This window comes from Lissotriton helveticus, chromosome 10 (assembly GCF_964261635.1).
Source record: "Lissotriton helveticus chromosome 10, aLisHel1.1, whole genome shotgun sequence".
NCBI lineage: Eukaryota > Metazoa > Chordata > Amphibia > Caudata > Salamandridae > Lissotriton > Lissotriton helveticus.
In genome coordinates this window covers 1,175,468,152-1,175,492,384 of record NC_136071.1, presented here as the reverse complement: position 1 = coordinate 1,175,492,384, position 24,233 = coordinate 1,175,468,152, and the positions used below count along the sequence as shown (strand labels likewise).

General features: G+C 48.4%; 1 protein-coding gene across 1 annotated transcript in view; it reads right to left on the bottom strand.

Moving 5' to 3' along the window:
* Positions 1-24,233, bottom strand: part of TBC1D5 (TBC1 domain family member 5) — a 1,704,599-nt gene that overhangs the window by 123,003 nt on the left and 1,557,363 nt on the right. The window contains exon 22 of the mRNA XM_078664018.1: positions 2,038-2,201. Coding sequence (XP_078520144.1) covers positions 2,038-2,201 — 164 coding nt within the window. The remainder of the gene's footprint in view (positions 1-2,037; positions 2,202-24,233) is intronic.

Genomic DNA, 24,233 nt, shown 5'->3' with positions numbered 1-24,233 from the left:
TTACTTACCTTTGGTAATGATATATCTGTAAGAGACATAGATTACGCAGACGATACGCAGCTACAGTTTCTTTTTGATAAATTTAGTCCATCGGTACAGTCGGCCTTCTCTTCTGGTATGAGGGCTATCTCGAATTGGATGAGAAGTAATTTCCTCCAATTTATTGTTGGGAAGACCGAGATCTTGCTCTTTGGAGATGCCCCTCTATTGGGGACCCCTGAATGGTGACCGACGGACCTTGGGGTCCCCCCTGCCCCAAGTCCCTTGTCAAGAACCTAGGCATTCGCCTGGACCAAAGTGATGCTACTAACACCACACCAATTTTGGCTTGTAGGAAATCAAATAAAAATCAAATAGAGCCAAAGCGTTATGACTGCAGCGACAGCAGGGGTTCGTGGTGATGGGGCCTGAGAGCCATTTGGGTTATCAGCCCGACCCAACTTTGCACCCTTTTATGCTTTTTGCAGGCTTGGCAGGGTGGGGTGCACCTACTGCGAGCAGTCGTTGTGATACTCAGGAGGGGGTCAGGACTTTGAGTCACTCTCTGTCTCACTTGTAAGTGGAGCGCTTCTCCTCCAGCACAGAGTGGCTGATGCCGTAAGGCCTGCATATGAAGAGAGGCTCTTCCGTGGGGTGACTGTGCTCCCTCTAAGATCCCTTTGGTATGGCAGTGACTAGCGCCTAGTCTGGATATGTCCCATCAAGGACTCCCTGTCCGCTCTCCTTTCCCTGCCTTTGATGCGTCTCTCTCAGCAGGCACCCTAGATTACACATCCGAAGCAGAGCATCTCGTTAGCCAAGCTGTGCCGCTGAGAGCCTGGTTTTATCTGGGAGTAGCAGAGCTAAGAATAAACACAGCATCATTAATGGTTCAGTGGTATCCACCCCCCTCCTCCCAGCCCCACGTTATTCATGCCTTTGACAGCTCTACAGGCATCAGAAATTCAACTGGCAAGTGCTCAGTCAATCAATCAGGGGTTTGTATAGCGCAGCTTATCTTATCTTATCTTAATGGAGATTTATATAGCGCTCTGTCACCATAAGTTTCCTGGCGCTGATTGGGTGCCGAGAGATGTAAAGGAAGCTAGGCAGACTGAGTGAAAAGACTGGTTTTCAGGAGTTTTCTAAATTCCAGGAGGGAGTTGGAAGATTTAAATGGAAGGGAAAGCGGGTTCCAAAATTTGGGGGCCAAGTAGGCAAATCTACGGTCACCACATTTTTTTAGCTTGATTGTGGGTGCAGCTAAGAGATGGCGATGAGAGGACCGTAGATTGCGTGCCGGACAGTAGGGAGTGACTAAGGATTTGAGGAAGGCAGGAGAAGTTCCAGACACCGCTTTAAATGTGAGGCAGCCGATCTTGAACGCAGCCCTCTGTTCAACCTGCAGCCAATGGAGTTTGCGAAGTAATGGTTTCGCCGACTGCCACTTCGGGATTTTATAAGCCAGTCTGGCCGCCTAGTTCTGCACAATTTGGAGCCTATGGGGAAGATATTTAGGTAGGCCATGGTACAGAGAGTTGGAGAAATCCAGGCGGGAGAGCACCAGGGCAATCAAGACTTGTATCAGGGCTTCAGGTGTAAGGAGATGGGAAACTTTCCTTATTTTTCTGAGCTGAAACATGCAAAATGATACACCAGCACCCACCTGAGGCTTAAGGGAAAGCTCTGTGTCTATGATAACCCCGAGACTCTTAGCTGACTTCGCCGTGAGGGTCTCAAGGCGCTGGAAGCGTGGCGCAGAGCATATGGACTCAACCAACTAGAGCTCAAGCCAGTAGCTAGAGTTGGGAAAAATAAAAAACACAATGCAGCAGCAGCGCCTTGACACCGGTGCTTGAAGCACTAGCTCCCTATGGTGTACCTTACTAATGTACACCCCATACCACCACCCCTTGTTTGCGTCAGTCAGTCAGTCAGTCAGTCCCACCAGCCCCACCAGCCCCATCCCTTCCATTCCCCACAGGCTGCACAGAATCTGGTTCCTTTGTTGCTAGGTTTGTGTGGAAGTCCTTTAGGCACTCACTCTAGTGAACTCACCGAGTCCCTCTTGCCCGCGGCTTTGCCTTGTGATCGTGAGCGTGAGATGCTGCTGAAGAAGGAGTCCTTCCGCGAGGCGGAGAGTGGAGGGGACCCCGTCTGGTCCTGCGCCTCGGACAGGCCGACGGTGCTCCCCGACAAGCTGATGGGCTTCACATACTGGCCTGCAATGAGAACAGAGAGGTGCCATGAAAATGAGAACAGAAACACCTGGGCAACAATACTCTGCAAACTAACAGCTACCAGAGAAAGATTTATTCATGTAAAGTATTTTAGGGACTCATTTACAAAGGGTCTTTGATTAAAAAAAAGCTCGTATTTGGTAAATCAGCGGGTTTGTGAACGCTAAAACTCTTTGTGAAATGTACTAAGCCCATTTACCGATCCAGAAAACATTTTTTGAGCGCATCCCTTTGTCCTTTCAGGAAAACTGTCGGCATTATTGAAAAAAAGAAAAAAAGATTCCTTTATTTAAAAGCAATTACAGCCACCGTGTATGCGACTGTAGCCAATCTTACTGGGTCGCAATTTGCAACCTACCTCATTAATATTTATGAAGTCGGTCGATTTGGACCCACTACGATTCAGTATTTTTTACCTGACCTATTACTAGATAGGATGGTTTGCAAAATACAAGAATGCATTTGTTAAAAGTTGGTGCGCATCTAGCGGCCTCTTTTACCAAATGCATTTTTAGTACACAAGGCCCTTAGTTGCTTAGACTTACTGCTGCCTCGCTGTGGCCACCATGTCTGATCATTAGGTTACGATTTCGCCTCGAGAAAAAGCCAACTTAGCCTTTCATCATTCTGATATCAGTAAATTAAATACTATTACGTTTGGTAATAGTGACACTGTTCACCTTCAGCGCTTGGAAGCAGTAACATTGCAGCATTATGAACTAATTAAAGAACACCACTCACTCCATTGGCCAGATTTACTAGTTTTTTTTTGTTCTCCAACGGCCCGATTTGTAGAATCGGATCATTTGCAAACGAAAAAATGCCTTTTCCTATGGTACAAAAGGCCAATTTATGATTTGATGACCTATCACTGAATCGCAAATTGGGTTTGTGATTCAGTATTAGGAAGGGGCGTGTTTAGGGCGTCCCTTCCTAATACTGAATCGCAGTGGTATGTGTGAATGTTTCTTGACCGAAATGCGGTCACAAAACATTCCCATTTTACCACCTACTTCAAGTAGGTGGCAACACGTTCGCAAATGAAAGGGGTGCCTAAGGAACGCCTTCCCCATTGCAAATGTTAGTAAAACTGTTTGTTAAGAACCGACAGCGGTCCCACAAGTCACTGTCTGGTCTTAAAAAATTAATAGAAAATTGTATTTTTAATTTTTGAAACTCATCCAGTTTTGTTTTAAGGAAAACGGGCTGCATAAAAAAAACATTGCTTTATTTAAAAGCAATCACAGACATGGTGGTCTGCTGGCCCCAAGGGTAAACATTCTTTACAACGAAACTTTTTCCATGCAGTACCTTTACAACGCAGGTATTACAGCGCAAGTCGTTACAACGACTTGCGCTGGAGGGCGCTGTAGGATAGGGAATAGTTTAATTTACAATCCAAAACCTTCCCCACTATCCACGGGGACTGGAGTTGGAATAGTAAATTAAACTATTCACTATCCAGCGCCCCCCAACGCAAGTCGTTGTAACGACTTGCGTTGAAAAACCTGCGTTGTAAAGGCATGCGTGGAAAAAGCATGCGTGCGTTGTAAGGACATACATCCGCCCCAAGAGGCCACCATCCCTTTGATTTTAACAATTCCCAATGGGTTGCAAACCGAGAGCTACCTCATGAATATTAATGAGGTAGGTCTATTTGCGACCCACTTGCAACAGCAAAATGTGACAAAGACACATTAGAACCTGGGTGTTTGCGATAACCAAATAGTGAATCGCAAAAATTTGCTATTTGTTAATCGCAAAGCCAAACCTAGGGGCATCTGGCCCCACGTGCTCAACCGCAGCCTCAGAACAAGCAAAGCCAATCTGACTGCTCAACCCTGGTTCACACAAAACACACCGGGTCTGATAACGAGCCAGGCAGACAGAAATTTATGGATGGGTTATTTCCACTCGGCGCGATTGCCAGTTTTTCCTCATACTATATGTCTGCAGGCAGCATTATAGCTAGTGTTTCCACATGTAGATTTACCGCATGGTAAACCTGTTTGAAACACCGCACGCAGAAAAACTGCACACAGTAATAACGTTTCCATAACTGTCAGTGATGGGGGGAGGCAAAAGACAGGATCTAAATGCTCTTTGTGCTCGGATAATGTGGTTGCCACTCCAAAGTACGACCAAAATGCATTATTAACATGAATGGTGGATAAATGTACCATACAAGTATGAAAATATAAATGAGAACATGTGCACAATTGAAAAAAAAAATAAGTACAAATCTTGGTCAAAAACATGAGCATCAACTTGCCGCGCATGTCAACAATCATTCCTAACTTTAACACCACATTTATTAATGAAAAAAAGAGTAACACGATAATGATCAAAATTTGCAAGTGAACACAAAAAAAACTCATGAACCTTCAAAACAATCCTCAAATAGGCACTGCAATACTGCAATAAGAAACCCTAAAACACCATCACCTGTGGTGTCCACCTCCCACCGAGCCCCTAACTAACCCTAAAACACCATCACCTGTGGTGTCCATCTCCCACCCAGCCCCTAACTAACCCTAAAACACCATCACCTGTGGTGTCCAACTCCCACCCAGCCCCTAACTAACCCTAAAACACCATCACCGGTGCTGTCCATCTCCCACCCAGTCTCTAACTAACACTAAAACACCATCACCTGTGGTGTCCACCTCCCACCCAGTCCCTTACTAACCCTAAAACACCATCACCTGTGGTGTCCACCTCCCACCGAGCCCCTAACTAACCCTAAAACACCATCACCGGTGCTGTCCATCTCCCACCCAGCCCCTAACTAACCCTAAAACACCATCACCTGTGGTGTCCACCTCCCACCGAGCCCCTAACTAACCCTAAAACACCATCACCGGTGCTGTCCATCTCCCACCCAGTCCCTTACTAACCCTAAAACACCATCACCTGTGGTGTCCACCTCCCACCGAGCCCCTAACTAACCCTAAAACACCATCACCGGTGCTGTCCATCTCCCACCCAGCCCCTAACTAACCCTAAAACACCATCACCTGTGGTGTCCAACTCCCACCCAGCCCCTAACTAACCGTAAAACACCATCACCTGTGGTGTCCATCTCCCACCCAGCCCCTAACTAACCCTAAAACACCATCACCTGTGGTGTCCATCTCCCACCCAGCCCCTAACTAACCCTAAAACACCATCACCTGTGGTGTCCACCTCCCACCCAGCCCCTAACTAACCCTAAAACACCATCACCTGTGGTGTCCATCTCCCACCCAGTGCCTAACTAACCCTAAAACACCATCACCTGTGGTGTCCACCTCCCACCGAGCCCCTAACTAACCCTAAAACACCATCACCTGTGGTGTCCACCTCCCACCGAGCCCCTAACTAACCCTAAAACACCATCACCTGTGGTGTCCATCTCCCACCCAGCCCCTAACTAACACTAAAACACCATCACCGGTGCTGTCCATCTCCCACCCAGTCTCTAACTAACACTAAAACACCATCACCTGTGGTGTCCACCTCCCACCTAGCCCCTAACTAACCCTAAAACACCATCACCTGTGGTGTCCAACTCCCACCCAGCCCCTAACTAACCCTAAAACACCATCACCGGTGCTGTCCATCTCCCACCCAGTCTCTAACACTAAAACACCATCACCGGTGCTGTCCATCTCCCACCCAGTCTCTAACTAACACTAAAACACCATCACCTGTGGTGTCCATCTCCCACCGAGCCCCTAACTAACCCTAAAACACCATCACCTGTGGTGTCCAACTCCCACCCAGCCCCTAACTAACCCTAAAACACCATCTCCGGTGCTGTCCATCTCCCACCCAGTCTCTAACTAACACTAAAACACCATCACCTGTGGTGTCCACCTCCCACCCAGTCCCTTACTAACCCTAAAACACCATCACCTGTGGTGTCCACCTCCCACCGAGCCCCTAACTAACCCTAAAACACCATCACCGGTGCTGTCCATCTCCCACCCAGCCCCTAACTAACCCTAAAACACCATCACCTGTGGTGTCCAACTCCCACCCAGCCCCTAACTAACCGTAAAACACCATCACCTGTGGTGTCCATCTCCCACCCAGCCCCTAACTAACCCTAAAACACCATCACCTGTGGTGTCCATCTCCCACCCAGCCCCTAACTAACCCTAAAACACCATCACCTGTGGTGTCCATCTCCCACCCAGTGCCTAACTAACCCTAAAACACCATCACCTGTGGTGTCCACCTCCCACCGAGCCCCTAACTAACCCTAAAACACCATCACCTGTGGTGTCCACCTCCCACCGAGCCCCTAACTAACCCTAAAACACCATCACCTGTGGTGTCCATCTCCCACCCAGTCTCTAACTAACACTAAAACACCATCACCTGTGGTGTCCATCTCCCACCCAGTCTCTAACTAACACTAAAACACCATCACCTGTGGTGTCCATCTCCCACCCAGTCTCTAACTAACCCTAAAACACCATCACCTGTGGTGTCCATCTCCCACCCAGTGCCTAACTAACCCTAAAACACCATCACCTGTGGTGTCCACCTCCCACCGAGCCCCTAACTAACCCTAAAACACCATCACCTGTGGTGTCCATCTCCCACCCAGTCTCTAACTAACCCTAAAACACCATCACCTGTGGTGTCCATCTCCCACCCAGTGCCTAACTAACCCTAAAACACCATCACCTGTGGTGTCCACCTCCCACCGAGCCCCTAACTAACCCTAAAACACCATCACCGGTGCTGTCCATCTCCCTCCCAGCCCCTAACTAACCCTAAAACACCATCACCTGTGGTGTCCATCTCCCACCCAGCCCCTAACTAACCCTAAAACACCATCACCGGTGCTGTCCATCTCCCTCCCAGTCCCTAACTAACCCTAAAACACCATCACCTGTGGTGTCCACCTCCCACCGAGCCCCTAACTAACCCTAAAACACCATCACCGGTGGTGTCCATCTCCCACCCAGTCTCTAACTAACACTAAAACACCATCACCGGTGCTGTCCATCTCCCTCCCAGTCCCTAACTAACCCTAAAACACCATCACCTGTGGTGTCCACCTCCCACCGAGCCCCTAACTAACCCTAAAACACCATCACCGGTGGTGTCCATCTCCCACCCAGTCTCTAACTAACCCTAAAACACCATCAGCTGTGCTGTCCATCTCCCACCCAGCCTCTAACTAACCGTAAAACACCATCACCTGTAGTGTCCATCTCCCACCCAGTCCCTAACGAACCCCTACTCTAACTAGTGACCCAGGACCAGCAGAAACTGTTCTCATTTCTTAGCAGAGTGCCATCACCACGCATATCCTTTACCACGAAAATGCCTTTTACACGCATACTTTTACAACGATTTTCGCTGTTAAACTATGCATGTTAATGGCATTTTCATGTTAAAGGATCAAATTACTCCTAAAATTATACCCTTTAAATGTACCCCTGCGCAACACCACCCCCTTATTCCCCCTTACCTCTCTTCTCAATGACCTTCCGAGGTGACGTTGCCCGTCGTAAAGAGGAAGAGGAAGTGTCTTTCCGTTTCCTCTAACGACGCTGATTGCCTCCACATCTTTTCTCTTCTTTTACTTAAAACAACGGAAACAGGTGTATTTTTTGGTGGAGGGGACCTGCCAAGCCCCCTTTTTTAAATCCACACTTTTTTGGGGGGGTGGGGGGAGACCCCCCAAACCCCACCCTTTTTTTTTTACTTTATCACACATGCCTCTACTACGTATCTCCTAGTAAAGATATGCGTGATAAAGGCTATTCGTGGTAACCACGCATGCGTTGTAATGCATGCGTGGTTATGGTTATGTGTGGAAACGGCTGCGTTGTAGTGGCCGTTTCCCCTGTCGAACAGGGTGACCCTATCAAAGGGCAAATCCCTAAGACGCTCCTGGACGTTGGCAGGGAAACAGCCATTTTGAAGCCAGGCATGGCGGCGTAGAGCAACAGACCGGGCCATAACTCGACCCACCGAATCGATGGTGTCCATGGCCGACCGAATGGAAAATTGCGCCATTTCTCAGCCATCATTAATCAACCATTCCAGGTCAGTCCGCGGATCCTCCGGAAGAGAGGGAAGGAGGAGCTCGACCGAGTCCCAAAGGGCAGAAGTAGCCCGTGCAAACACGCAAGACGTGTTCAGGGATCGAAGGCCTGTGCTGGAGGACGCAAAAACATGGCGGCCACACAAGTCCAACCATCGAGATTCCCAAGTGGGAGGGAGTAACAGAGGAGGGGCAGAAGGCAGAAAGATTGTAGGTGACTGAATCACCAGCCCCCGAGCCCTAGGTTGGGGAACAAACAAACAGGATCTTCTGGAGCCGGGCGATGTCGATGTGCAATAGCACGATCCACCGGGTCCCCCGAAGAGGGCCTCGCCCAAGTCGCCAGAAAAGCGTCGTACAAGGACTCGCCAAAAGGTAACAAGGGCTCCACTTCCACGGTGCCCTGGTGGAGTAAATCTAGCAAGGGATCAGAGGGCAAAATAGATTGAGGGTGGCTGTATTTGTAAAATGTCGTAGCTCTGTGAACCGCCCTCGCAAAAGCCGCACTAGCCACCGTGGCCATCCGAGGTGGCGACAGCAGGTCATCTGTAGGGGATGGCAAAAGGCTAATTCTGCCACCAAAACGTAGGGGCTCTAGAGCTTGAGGACTTTCAAGTCCCTGGATGCGCGAGCAGTGGTTATTCGTATAGGTGTCTGTGGCGCCACAGGGTTTGAGTTGCACTTTGTTGTTTACTGTTAGACAAGTCAAATATCGGTGCTAAAATGTGTGGGGATCCACCAAACTCCACAGGGCAAGCTCAAGGCTCTCAACAAAAAATTCTACTCCCTAGCACACGTTTCAAATAAAATGGCGGTTTCCATCTTAGTGGTATATAAACACAATAGTACAATAAATAGAAAACAATTATTTTCTTTGTTCTTTTGTTTGTTCACGCTTTATTCTGGTTCTCTCGGCCACAACCAACACGTGTTTCGTCGCTATAGGGTTTGATCCCGCGACTTACTCAGGGCTGTTCTGTCCAAGTAAAAGCTCTTTTTATGTGGTGTTCATTCCAACCCACACAGGGGTTCTGTTAGATCTCTCGCTTGTTCCGAAGTATGGTTCCTTTAGCTTCTACAACCGGGTCAATTCACCCAAATCAAGTCCTCATCTCTTATGTGATTCAGAGTATATTCGTATTCTTCTCTTGGCATGCGAAAACCGTGTGCGGCACGCTTTCTCCAGTCGGTCTGCGACATGCGAACAATGACCGCTGCAGCAGTGCTGTTCGCATTCCCAGTGACGCCAGTGGTGCTGGCAGGGACCACTGATGAGGACTTTGAGACTCTGCTTCTTGCCCTTGTACCACTAGCATAGGGCAGACCACTGGTGCCAGGTGGAAGGACATTACAGGGACCTTGGATCCTTACCTGGTTGTGGACACCGGGGGCAGAGATGGCCAGCAGCAACAACATTCTAAGCAGTGTTTACACAACAAAAGCCCCACTGGACAGACACCCGTTGCGCCAACGCGGATGTGCTTTATAACTAGCTCTTTCCTGTTGCACTTGGACTAGTGATGTGCAAGCGGTCCTGCATTGGTGATAGTTGCATCTGTGTGTCGTAAGACATACGTGTTGCTGCAACACTGGAGAGCAACATTTGCAAATAAATACCTAGGCGAACCTTGAGTTTTAAAGCCTGTAACTGCAGGTTTAAGAAAGAGTGATGCAATGTTTGCAGTTATGACGTCAGCTTTGTTACTCGGACTCCATTGGCTCGCCGATGTCTCCTGCCTTTCAGCTCCTTCTTCTTAGCCCTCAGGGCCGGGTCGGCGGATCCCTTTTTGGACTTCTTACCAGGGTTAAAGTAACTGGTGCTGGTTCAGTCAGAGTCCACGGCGAATGGCGGGTGCTGGACCCTAGGACTGTTCTAGACTCTCAACTCTAAAATGGCTGCCATCAGCATGCGGATGAAGGTGCGTAGGTGATGGTATGCCATCTGCTGCCGACTGGTGACGTCGACGGCTTCCAGCAGAGGATGGCGCCAATCCAGTGCTCGCATACAGTAGATATGATGCGTTTCCTGTTTGTAGAGGTCACTTCCTTCTCATCTGCCAGTGCTTGCATGTGCTGATTTACCAGCCGGCATTTCCTCCTGTGGATTTACTGGCTGGTAAAACAACACACGTGGAGACTGCGGGTGCGCGCACACGTGGAGACTGCGGGTGCGCGCACACGTGGAGACTGCGGGTGCGCGCGCGCGCTGTGGTTTACCGAGCACACATGGTATACCTGGACGTGGAAATAACCCGGATACCCCTGACACCTAATCAGGGTCACAGAGGTCAAACAATTCTGTTCTTACTGCCCACTCTTCAAACCGAAGGGACCAAGGAAACGTGTCAATTTCAAAGAAACTTGAATATGAGCCTCCTCGGGGAGGCCTTCCTCCTCTGGCAGACACCAGAGACCCCCCCCCCCCTCCCCTCTAAAGAGAAGGGGCGAATGACTCTTCTAGACAGGACAATCATTCTCTCCCAAGACCTGGCAGTAAGGATCCGCTGAGGACCCTTCCTGATGAGCGGCAGTGATTGACACAGCAGAATCAGACCTGAAAATGGAACCTATCACTAGGAAAAGGGCAGCGCTGCAAAGTGGCTTCAAGTCACCAGACAGCGCTTTTCAACTCTTAAATATACATTTATTTATATCAATTCAAAATATCTTTATTTCGGCCAATCTGGCCATAAAAGAACATTAAAAAATGCAGCACATTTCGTACAGTTTTGTTAGACAGAATGAAGATGCTGGACAGTGCAATGTTAAAAGGCCTCAATAAAACAATAAAAACTACTCATCTCATATAATAAAAAAGGATAACAATTGCTTAAAAGTTTAAAGGGATCCAATTAGGCCAGACTACATTTTAGTACAGTTGAACGAACACACCACATAGAGAATAAATATTGGGAAACTGAATACACAATAGGGAGGCTGGTATCATATTTTAGTATCCTGTATGCCTCCCCTCAGTGAGCTGTCCCGAGATTCCGGCAGACCTGTTGCAGCCATCGGTGTCTGATCTTCTTATATACCGGACAAACAAACAGTACATGTTGGTTTGATTCAGAGATGCTCTCACATACCGGACACCCCTTAGTCTGTGAACCCCCCAGTTATTTGTAAAGGCACGGAGTGGTAGTACCCCGTGCCTAAATTGCAAATAACGTTTTTTGGCTAGGGGTGGCTGAATAACGTCAAGAACAGGCTCTAACCTGTATTGGTCCCTGACTTCTATAAATTGTACAGTCAGTATACCAGTGGTGGAATTCCCCTTAATCCGGTTTATCTTAAATTCTCTAAAAAGCATTTATTTATAGGAAACACGTCACCCTCCACTGCACAGACCTCACCCACCACTACATTAGCCCTGTGTTTCACTTCAGAGCACAGGCATCACACTCCTGAATTCCAAAGATTGGGAGACGAGTCTGTGATTGTTCACCGTCTTTGAGACGTCCAGGCATTGGCTTGCAGTGCAGTGGCAGGTAAAGCAGGGGCCCCCTTTGCCGCTGGCTGGCAATGGAAACCCTCCGACTTCTGGACGAACTGCGGACTCGGAGGGAAGCCCGCTGCTGGAAACGCCTTCACCGCAGGGACACTAAACGGGGGAAATTACAGCTGTGAATTCTTCGGTGCGTTCAGTGTTTCCCACACAAGTCAGTGGATTTCCTGCCACAATTCACACCCACACGTAAAACAGATCCTGGGACATTCGCGAGATCTTTAGGGGGTTTGGGGGGGGGGGGCAAAGAGGAGAAGCGTGGTCCTTCGTGGGCGAGAACGGGCATCACCCATCGATGCTGGGGCCCAGTCCTGGCCTGTGAGTGTCCTGCGTGTGCCCGGCGCAGACTGGAGTGTGGATGCCGCGGCACCCTAGGTGGAGGTGAAACTCCTCGGGTTCAAAGGACACCCAAATCTGCCCCCTGCCCCCCTCCCGGGTTCTACCTGTACCGGGGCGGGTCTGGAGGCGCAGTGGACTAATGCGCCGACTGTAGGGCCTGTGTACGACCTCATAGTCACAGATTCGAATCCGGGCGGGTCCACTCAGCCTTTCATCCTTCTGAGGTCGATACAATGAGTGCCATTCAGTTGAGTTACAACTTCCGAGCGTCTCTTGGGGCACAACACACTCCCCTCCTCTCTCCATCTCCCTCCTCCTGAACGCTGCTTTTCCTCCTCACCGTTTTACCTTCCCTCCCTTCCAGAGGCCGGCGTGTTTTCTCCTGCCTCTGGCCTTACATACCTGAAAAAGGCGACTTTATCGATGTATCCCGGGGAGTCGCGTCAATCCAGGTTACGTGTTCTCATTCTCGCCACGGAGGGTGTATTCCCACTGGTGGATATTTGCTTCACCTGCAAGGATGGATTGTGCCTGCTCTGTAATTGATGTTGCTTTATGTGTATGTTCATTTATAGAATTTGACAGTTTCGTATTGCTTACGTTCGCGCTACATAAACCTCCACAAATATACAAACGAGTAAATAAAAGAGCAGCAGAGGACACGCGATATTAACAGGGACAAGCGGCGAATGTGAACAGAATGCCACGGAGGCATCTAAAGTGAAGCAACATCACCACCTAGCGGGAGAATAAGAGTAAGCATCCAACCGCTGATTGTCTAAATATCGGAAACTCAAATTTCTCTTTTTAGAATGAACACCCGGAAAAAGTGCGTGCGTGAGTGTATGTGTGTGTGTGTATATAAATATAAATATATATATATATGTGTATCGGGGGACATAAGGGGAGACCAGATGAGCGGACAATCGGCGCTGTGTACCATCAAGTCTGCTGATATCGGGGACCGCAAAAAGAACTCACTTATCTACCCCCGCTATTTTTCACCAACCTGCACTGCTGCAACACGGCATTGTGGGTGTTGTGGTCCAAGGATTACGACGGACTACACCAGGTGTGTGCATTCACCAGCGGGGGAGGAGCGGTCCAGCCTGCAGCACTTCATAGGCAGCGAGAAAGGACTACTGTGATGATGCATGGAGACGGTGTTGGGCGCTGATGAAGGCGAGGTCCGAAATGCATTCGCCGCCACAGTAGCAATTGCCTGCTCAATAAAGCCTCTCTGAACTGTCCCCCTGGGCTCCTGCTCTTTCTGTGGAGGGAGAAACATACCGGATATATGTGTGTATATATATATATATATATATATATATATATATATATAGTATATAAATCTGTTTTTATATATATATTTACACACATGCTATTTGCCTTTGGTGGACACTATCTAATCGCAGATTCCTCACACCTAGAATATCCCCAAGCCTCAGACTGGATCCAGAACATTTAAACTACATTGCTCACACGCGGGAGAGGTGGTGTTTTTGACTTGTTGAGTATTGAGCTGCCAATAATGCCCACCCCTGTGCATTGATGTCGGTTTATTTCTTGAAACCGTCCACAACCTCAGACGCAGATTCTCTAGTTTGGGACCTTTATAGATGGAAAGAGACCATTCCACAGACGGGGAGGCGTGGTGGGGGATGGGGTGGCGAGGAATCAGTGGTTGGAGTATCCACCAGAAAGAGCATTATCGAAGGTAATCGACTTGTTCATCTACTGGATACTTCTAACCTCAGATTCTTCACCTTGTGAATAGATACCACAGCAGTCCCTCCCGAGGTGCTGGGTCTGTGGAATCACTCAGTTCAAAAAGCCCTGCAGGACCGAGAGGGTGAAACATCCTTCCATCGCGGAGGTACACCTGGCAGCAAGGATGAGATCCACAACTTCGGGAGGCAGTCAACTGCCGCAGCTGATCTCCATGCATGGGGGTGGAGACTGCACAGATTGGGGTGCAGGACCTAGCCCTGCTGCTGCAACAGGAGGTCCTCCCAAAGCGGTAACATGATTGAAAGACAGATGCTCATCCCTGAATTTCTGGGGTACCACACACTCCTTACCCTATCCAGAGCCATTAGGATGTCTTGTTCCTGATCTTCTTCAGATTTCAGGGTAGGAGTGGTAGCAGCAGAAAGGCATTCAGGAGCCCCGTGCTCCATTCTCCGAGAAAAGGCAGTCTTGGAAACTCCAGTGCATACAAGTTTTAATACTAATGTTCTGTACAATGGCGAAAAGATCTAACCAGAGTACTCCCCTCTGGTGAAAGATACCCCGCGCCACCAGGTTAAGTAACCGCCATTTGTGATCCGTCGGGCCACGCCAGCTGAATTAATCTGCCCTGGCATTCAAAGATAATGCCAGGTGGCTCATGACTGAGAAAAGGGAACCAGTCTTTGAAGCAGAATTTTTACATCACAGTGCCTTTACCACACATATTTTTAACATGTACAGGCCTTTACAACGCATTTAAAGTATGTGGGTTGAAGGGGGTCTCCCCCCAAAACGATAAAAAGTAAACCTGGAGACAAGTTGGATTATATATATATATATATATATATATATATATATATATATATATATATATATATATATATATATATATATATATATATATATATATATATATATATATATATATATATATATATATATATATATATATATATATATATATATATATATGTCAGTCATAAGCTTTTATTCGATATGCAAGATATCTTATAAGCACATATACAATACAAACATTAACATTATACAATAGATACATCACTTTAAGAAGTCAGTATGAAACTCATTTTTTTTTTAAAAGGAATAAAAAGGACAAAAATGCCCATAATAATTTATCTAAAAGGAATTAAACCGCTACTGACAGTGTCTTGCAACGAATAAGCCAAAACTGTTTTAAAAATTTAGCTATTCCACACACAACTGGGGGGGATGTGTCCGTCATTAGGATGCGTAAAGCTACTAAGTAGCTGCGTGTGCCCATGTTTCGGCAAAGGGGTTTTAACCAAAAGCTCCTGGGCTTTGCATAGTCCGGACATTCAAACAAAACATGCGAGATGGACTCTATCCTACTCGGGCAACATGCACAGTTAGGGGACAAATGAGCCGTTGATTTCCAATTTGATACTACGGCTCCAAGCGGTAATGAGCCAACTCTGAATTTAAAATATAAAGCACGGTCAAAAGGCAGGGTAATAAGGTCCAAGTAAGGCTCGAATACCACAATGTCTTTAACTAGTAGAAAGGCGGCGGTCGACTTACAATGTTTCGAGTTTGTAATTAAGTGATCCGACGTCCATTTCCAAAAAAGGCTCTTGACGACCTCCTTCGGAGGAGCTGAGCGCGATGACCAGCAATCCCCCAGACCGATTTTCTCCAATAGTTTCTTAGTGTCTCTCAGCCATCTTATTTTTGCCCAGCCACCCGAGCTCATTATTTCCCCCAGACCATCCGCGTAGGATTTTAATTCTTCGCCTCTCCAAATTCGCGTCCATAAGAGAAGGGGGCGAAGTTGGGCTTGCTCTACGATGCTCTTGCAGCCTGTGTCCAGCAACACTGGTGTAGTCGGTGTGCTCAGGGGAATGGCAATGATGGATTTTAAAAGCTTGCTCTCAGCTGTTGCCAGGGTGTCCATACGACAATGTCCCCACAGTTCTGCCCCATACAAGGCTGATGTAACTACCTTGGCTTTATAGATATTAATCACTGGGGTAAGCGATCTCCTGGCTGAAGCCCGAAACTCCCTAAAAAGAGCTCCTCCTACTCTCTTATGGTTAAGGACCATCTTGTCGATATGTGGTGCCCACGACATTTTGTCCGTTATCCGAATTCCGAGGTAGTCGAATTCGGATACTTTCTCTAGGGCAACAGAGTTAAGCATAGGTGGGCGGCCCAATTTCTTTGGGGGGTTTAGAACCAAATATTTTGTTTTGTCCACATTAATTACTAAACCCTTTGCGGCACAAAATTCCTGGAAGCGGGTTAGCAATTTCTGGAGGCCTTGTGGGGTCTTCGAGATCAAGAGCGTGTCGTCCGCAAAGAGCAGGGTGGGGATCCGCACTCCTCCAAGACAGGGGGTATCGGCTGGTTCTAATTGGAGATATTCTACCACCCCATTCACATATAGTGAGAATAGGGTGGGCGCCAAGACGCAGCCCTGTCTTACACCCCTAGACACCGGTATTTTTTCAGTGAGCTCTCCGTTTTTTCCCCAGCGGACCTGTGCAAAGGTGTGGGCATGGAGGTTAATAAGAAGGGACAGGATGTAAGGGGGTAAACCCAGCTCATAAAGTACCCTCCATAGTTCTTCCCGGGGGACTAGGTCAAAGGCAGTCTTCAGGTCTATAAAGGCCAAATAAAGACTGCCCTTGCCCAGTTCCACCACCTTCCACCCCAAAAGAGCCAACCTAAACACCTGCTCTATTGTCCCCATTCCTGCCCGAAAACCTGCCTGAAAGTCCGATAGTATTTTATTCTCCTCCACCCAATGGAGAATCCTCCCAAGAATAGCTTTACCTGCTATCTTTTGGGTGGAGTCTATCAGGCTTATTGGGCGGTAGTTCCCCGGGGATTCTCTACACCCTTTTTTGTAAATCGGGACCACCACCGCCCCTTTCCAGGAGTCGGGTACTGGCCCTCCCATCATGATGTCATTGAGGAGGGCAGCGATAACCCTTCCCCACTCCACTGGGTAAGCCCTCATAAGGTCCCCCGGAAGGCCGTCTGGGCCCGCTGCCTTGCGTGGGGCTACCCACCCAATTACTTTTTCAATTTCTAAGGGGGTAAAGAGGTCATAGATGTGGGGTTCAGTTACTAGTGGGGAGATCGTCCTAGCATTCAATTCCCCTTCTGCTGGAAGGTATAAAGCCCCAAAGTGTTTTACCCAACTTTGAGGGGCAATGTTACAAGGTCTAATGGCTCCCTCAGGCCTATTCCGTTTGGCTATAGCATCCCAAAAAGCCCTTGGGTCCCTACTTTTACTAGCTTGGAGCAGGTCTTCCCAGTATTTGTCTTCCCACTCTTTCCTGGCCGTTTTTAGGGATCGATTGTAAGCCTTCCTTGCTTCCTGTATGTCCCTATGGGATTTATGTTTTACTGCCTCTACTAACTTTGCTTTTTTCAACCTACATACTTGGGTATACCATCCGTCCTCTAGGTTTTTGGATTTCTTGTTACCCAATTTGCTAGAGCCAGTGGTAAACACATTAGTCAAGGCCTCCACTAAGGAAACAAAAAGTCTACTCACTCCACCCACCCCTTCAAGGGGAGACCCCAGGGTCGAGATCACATTATTTAGGATGGATAACATTTCCCCAACCCTTGCCTCAGAGAGGACCAATTTGGCCCATTTTAAACGTCTACCACAGGGCGAAACTTCAGACTCATCGGGGGGTAGAGCTACCAAGTTTTTTTCACCCTTTCTTACTGGTCCCCACCAATAGTCCAAGGTTAGTGAAAGTGAGTTGTGGTCACTTTCAGTCGTGGCAACCACCAGCATATCCCTCACGTGTTTCCATAGATATACATCTATTAACAGGTAATCTATCCTGGAGGTGTGTCCTGGTCTATTGTAAGTATGGGCCCCTCCCCTGTCCGAGATTGTCCTCCCATTTACTGCCCTTAGATTAAATTCAAGGGTCAGGGAGTATAGCTGAAGCGCCACTTCTGTCCACCTCCTGACGGGTGGAATGTCCAGTACAGGGACCCCCCACCTGGTATCCTCCTCATCTTGGTCAGTGGCAATGTCCGAGCCCAAAGGTTCGAACGTGCAATTCATATCACCCGCTACCAGTATACACATCTTGTGTGGGGTTTTGTTTAAGAGTTTTTCAAGGAGGGATATTATAGTTGACTTTCTCCCACCCTTGGTCCCACGGGCATAAACGTTATAAACATTTAAAATCAGTCTTCCCCTTTGGTCAGTTAGGGTGATGTTTTGGATGTCCGGGCAGCCTGTGTAAAGCTCCTCTACACTGCAGTCAAGAGAGGCTGCAACCCAAATAAGTAGGCCGCCCGACGGTCGCCCTCTCCCTGATTCCGAGGCTCGCGCAGGGACAGAATAGGAAGAAAAACCCACCCTGTGTACCGGCACCAAGCTCCACGTCTCTTGGAAGATACACAAGGGGTGCTCATCCACCCAGGCGTTAAAATCTGGTAGAGCCAACTTTCTTGCAATCCCTGCAACATTCCAGCTGAAAACCTTAAAAGTTAGGTCCGTCACAGCTGAAGAGTTGCTGGACGCAAGAGAATCCCTGTCTATGGCCCTCGCCAAGGGTGCCCGAAATGGGCAAGAATCTTGGAGGATATCTTTAAAGATTGTCAACTCACTGTAGTCTTCGATTGGGAGAGAGCCAGCTTGGGGGGGTGGTACTTCTATTAGATCTACTCTACTCGCAGATTCTTTATTCCTACGTAGCCAGGGGTCAACCTCCTCCAGTCAATGGCACCCAGGTGCCCATAGGGGATTCGTCTCTGGATCCCCAGCAGCCCCTACCCAACATATCTCCCTATTTTGATCTAAACTAGGGGGGCGCAAACTTTCTCCCATTGAACTAACAATTTGTCTTGGGTAAAAGTAGGATAAATCTACTACTTTAACCCCCGGAGCCCCCATATTTCCAATTGGAGTGCAGATGGAAAGCACTATTCTAGGGTCTTGGAAATTTATTATTATACAATCCCCCTCCTGAGTTTTTTTGCCCTGCCCTACCCACTCAACCCTACGAACACTTAGGATGACCCCATCCACACCCAAAGGGATTGGCTTGTTTAACTTGAGCCAATGGATGCACTTGTTTTTAAGGGACTGGTGGTTTTCCATTTGGCCTTCTTTGAGAGGGGGTACATTTACCAGAACAGCAACAAAAGGTTGGCAGTCTGGCGGGAGGTTTACTGGGGGGATCCGACGTACTGGATTTCTATTGGCCGATGGGGTAGTAGTTGGGGCTGTAGGTTGGGGGACAGGTCTAGTAACTTTCCCTGGTGCTAGGTTTTGGGTTTTATCACGTGATCCCGATGTTTGAAAGCCTATCACTTTACCACTAGCTGTCTGTTGTTGTTTTTGTGGAAGTGACTTAGACATATTTTTAACAGCCTCTACATGTACTGGAGGTCCCTTAGGTTTTGGCCCTACTAGGGGAGGGGAAGAAATTTTGGGAGCTGGAGTTTGTACTCTACTACTTTCAGCCTTGTTTAAGCATTTTGTGGGTTTAGGGTCTATCTGTGGAGATAGTTCCTTCCCCTTTACACCCATATCTAAGTTTCCACTTGCTCTGGCTAGTTGTTTAAATGTAGTTTTGAGTGAATGGAACCCGTCAAGGGTTGATTGTTCAAGTTTATCTATCCTCGCCCCCAATTCCTTAACCTGTATTAGTAGGGGCATCAAGAGACTATTTACATTCTCCAGGATATTTTCGATAGTTACCGGTTTAGTGGGCTTGGAAGCATTGGAAAGATTAGCGGAGTTATCATTTATGAGCGGCCCCTCGAGAGAGACCACAACATCCCCCTCTGTATCAGCTTTATTCTCTATTGACAGGCCCCTTGGGTTTTTCACACCAGGTCCAGAGGGTTTTTTTGCTCTTTGGTAAAGAGCGGCCTGTCTCACCAACCTACCCTTTTTATGTTTTCCGACCTTTTTGTTTACAAAACTTTTAACCAGCCTAGTTTCGGGAGTTTGAATACTAGAGGACACCCCTTCGATCACCTCATCTGGTATTTCTATAATTGGAATAGGCAATATTGGTGATAGAGGCTGGCTGTTGGTTACGTTTAAGGGTTTAGGTGATGCTGGTGGCAATGCTTTACTAGGACCACCCTCTTCCTCAGTGCCACTGGGGAGAAGCGTGGCCAGTAGGTCCAGCCTATCTGTATTTTGCCCTATTTCGAGCAACTGGGGGGGGTCTATAGAATCTCCAGCAACGCCAGCGGAAGAAACAGAGTAAACCCGCTCACTGGCCGGTGTAAACGCCTGAGCAGCAGCCCCTAGGGAAGAACGTCTTGCAGGGAGGTAAACCTCTGATAGGCGCCGCTCAGATATGGCGATTTCCTTTTCAATTACTGCTGCCACCCTGGTAATAAAGCGGTCCATGGTTCCAATAACGGGGCTCCCGGCAATAGCTCCTCTCTCACCTTCACTCCGGAGAGATTTTCCAGAGCGGGTGGGCATGTTTGTAGAAAACACCACGGGGCCTCACACACACCGTCAAAGCACTGATGTTGGAGTGGAAAAGGACGTGGCCCAGCCCAGCCACTGTCAGCCCATGACTGCCACAGACTGCCCGCCCTTTGCTCGGGCTTCGCTCGGCGTCCCGCTCGCGTCCCGCTGAGCGCCTAGCAGGGTATTACATTAGCACGTTGCAGGCGGGGGGCGTGTCAGGTGGTGGGCGCGTCCGCTATCGCACCTGGGAGAGCAGGGACTCCTGGACCTCCGAGTCCCTGCTAGAGCGCCAACGCGATGTTTTCCCCAAGCGCCTCCAAGAGCCCAGCGCTTAGGGGACAGCCTCCCACTTCCTGAAGCCGCGAAGCGGCGCCCGCGGAGCGGGTGCGGCGAGGGGCAGCGGCAGCAACACAGGAGTCAGTCCCAGGATCAACGGGACGCTCGCAGCCTCCACAACACCACTGAAACTCACAGGTGGGTCCCAGGAACAGGAGGAGACACGCGCCTTTTCTCACTGGCCAGGCGGGGGGCGTGTCAGGTGGTGGGCGCGTCCGCTATCGCACCTGGGAGAGCAGGGACTCCTGGACCTCCGAGTCCCTGCTAGAGCGCCAACGCGATGTTTTCCCCAAGCGCCTCCAAGAGCCCAGCGCTTAGGGGACAGCCTCCCACTTCCTGAAGCCGCGAAGCGGCGCCCGCGGAGCGGGTGCGGCGAGGGGCAGCGGCAGCAACACAGGAGTCAGTCCCAGGATCAACGGGACGCTCGCAGCCTCCACAACACCACTGAAACTCACAGGTGGGTCCCAGGAACAGGAGGAGACACGCGCCTTTTCTCACTGGCCAGGCGGGGGGCGTGTCAGGTGGTGGGCGCGTCCGCTATCGCACCTGGGAGAGCAGGGACTCCTGGACCTCCGAGTCCCTGCTAGAGCGCCAACGCGATGTTTTCCCCAAGCGCCTCCAAGAGCCCAGCGCTTAGGGGACAGCCTCCCACTTCCTGAAGCCGCGAAGCGGCGCCCGCGGAGCGGGTGCGGCGAGGGGCAGCGGCAGCAACACAGGAGTCAGTCCCAGGATCAACGGGACGCTCGCAGCCTCCACAACACCACTGAAACTCACAGGTGGGTCTATATATTGCTCACAATCGGTCCTGTCGCAGAGGGAACAGCTTTGCGAGTCGGTGCTGGGTGCTGGGTTCGGGGCCAGGGCCGGGTCCCATGTTTAGTTTTTGCACAAAAAGAAAAGCCAGCACTCCGCTCGTTGGATGCAGTTATATTTTATTCAGAACACTGTTGCAGCCTACGCGTTTCGAACCGTCTGGTTCGAAACGCGTAGGCTGCAACAGTGTTCTGAATAAAATATAACTGCATCCAACGAGCGGAGTGCTGGCTTTTCTTTTTGTGCAAAAAATATATATATATATATATATATATATATATATATATATATTTCCTCCAAGCACGCTTGCCGAACCTCCACGCTCCTTGCTGGCGAACAGAGAGAGACAGACCCATATGATATGCTCTCTTGCCTGTAAATGTGTGCACAGAAATGGATGCTTGAAATGGCCACTGAAAAATAATAGATTAAACAGGGTTAACAGTCTAGTCTGTTTTTAAATGAAATGAAGAAGGGACTTTTGCACTTGTCACTTTAAATGGACTGTTTGGACTGCGGGACTCTATGGTCCAGTTGAAGGCAATCGCCGAAACGCGTTGACCGTCCTCCTTGTCTGCACGATGGTGTTATGTAAATAAAATTCAAACTACCTGAAATCGAGTCTTGGATCCTGTTTGTGCTGTGGTGCATTCGGACTTCCTTGCTGCATTGGAGCTGGGTTGGGTTCGTTTCCTGCTTGGAAGAATATTGGTGCAGCGGTTGATCTGCACTCCACAAGCACTCCATAATCGAGGTGACACAGCTGCACACCCTCGTTTCAGCCCCGGATCGAGAGAGGGATAGTTGGAGCCGACGCCTCTGCCACTACAGAAGCTGCACGGTCCCGGTAAATTTCCACACGAGAAGGAGAGTTGTGGGACCCGGAGACCCGAAAGGACAGCGGAAGTGATTGGAAGAACAGCGGCGGCGGCGATGACCGGGTGGTGAGTACGGGACTGCGGAGGGAGGCGTGGTGTGGACATCCGACCACACTGCTTGCGCAGCGGGGAGGGGTGTGTCTCGCCCGTACGGAACCCGCCAGCCCCGGAAAGCCGCCTGTGTCAGTAACCGCCTGCTCGTAAATTGGGAAAGCCGGAGCCGCCAGCACCCTTGCGGCTTCTGCAATCAATCACCGAGGAAGCTTAAACGAGTGGCATTATTTTGGACCGGCTTGCCCGCAATTATAAGACAAGCAAACCAAAGGGACAGAGCCAAGACAAGAAATAAATAACAAAAATAAAGAAGATAAAATACCAAAACAACACGCAGTGCAGTCTTTCAAGAATAATTCATTAACCCTAAATAATCGAAAAAGAGAAAAAAAGTAAAAAAACAAGAAAAAAATAGAGAAAAAAATGGCCGAAAGGATAGCAAGTTGTGCACAGAGAGCAAACGAATTTTTGGATGATAATAGGGTGGCCCAAGCGCCCCAAAGCTCAACTAGTACGGCAACATCTTCAGACACAAAAAAAAGATCAATACAGAGCATCATTAAAGAATTACAACAGGCCAAAATTGTGGAGGTCAACAAATGGTGGGAAAAAACGACACTAGAAAAATATATCGAATTCAAAAGAGTCCCGAGGGGTCTAAGAATTTTAATTATGCCCACACTTAACGACCTAGACATGGATTTGATTAAACAATGGCAAATGGATACTAATGAGTGCTCACTGAAACTCATGAAGACGCTAATCATACATGCTGAACGCAAACTAGAGGGTATCTTGGTGAAAATTCAAGAACTTGAAAAAGAGTTGGACAAATATCCTGAGAATGAGGAGAAAAAAGAATTGTTGGAAACCATGGAGAAAAAGATTGTGAAACATGAAACAGATGTGGAAAAAAAAAAGCGACCAAGTTTAACCGGGATCGCATAGATTATGCCAATGGCAGAATATACACCTTCGCCAGGAAATATGACTCATTAAGAAATAGAGCAGCAATGGACAGATGCATTAGCCATGATAATCAGGGCATCTATGACAGTTCTGACCCTAGCTCAACAGATGAAGAATCAGATTTGGCTCAGTTGGATTTTTGCGGGGAAATGAGACTAGCCCAAATGGAGACGCGACAACGAGGAAGAGGACGAGGGACGACATGGGGAAGAGGGGGGGGATTAAATACCCCACAACCAAGAAGGAGTAAGGCCCAAACGAGGAGAAGAAAAGAAAAAACAAAAATAAAAAAGATGACACACAATAAAGATTTGGTTATAAATCTCTCAAACATGATTCTGAATAAGGATCATATAAGTCTCCTAAATAAAGGACTCTCTTTCTGCCCAAACACTAAAATGGATATCCCCAACTTCCGCATCGACCTATATAAATTCTGTCGCAAGGCAAAATTAAAGAAACATTTTGAGGAGAGACCCCCGAATAAGTCCAACTCACGTGTGACACCTACTGAAACATCTTCATTGACACGGAAGGAATTACCAGCCGTGAGCGTAATGTTAAATCTTCAGACTGACACGACAGGACATGACTCTTCTGAGTCTAATACCAAAGAAACTGATCTCGAGATTTGCAAGAGAGAAGGCATCAAGACCAATAAAGGTGGAGAGAGTGGGCTCAAATCACAATCAAAATTTTGCCCACAATTACCACCTGGTAATAAAATAGATCTATTCCATGAAATTGTTGAAGAGGAAATGAACCAGCTTACAAAGAAGGAAAAAAGATATGAAAAACCATCATGGAACCTCACGATAGGAGAGCAAAAGGCCTTGAAAGAACTGAGAGACAGTAAAAATATCATCATAAAGGCCGCAGATAA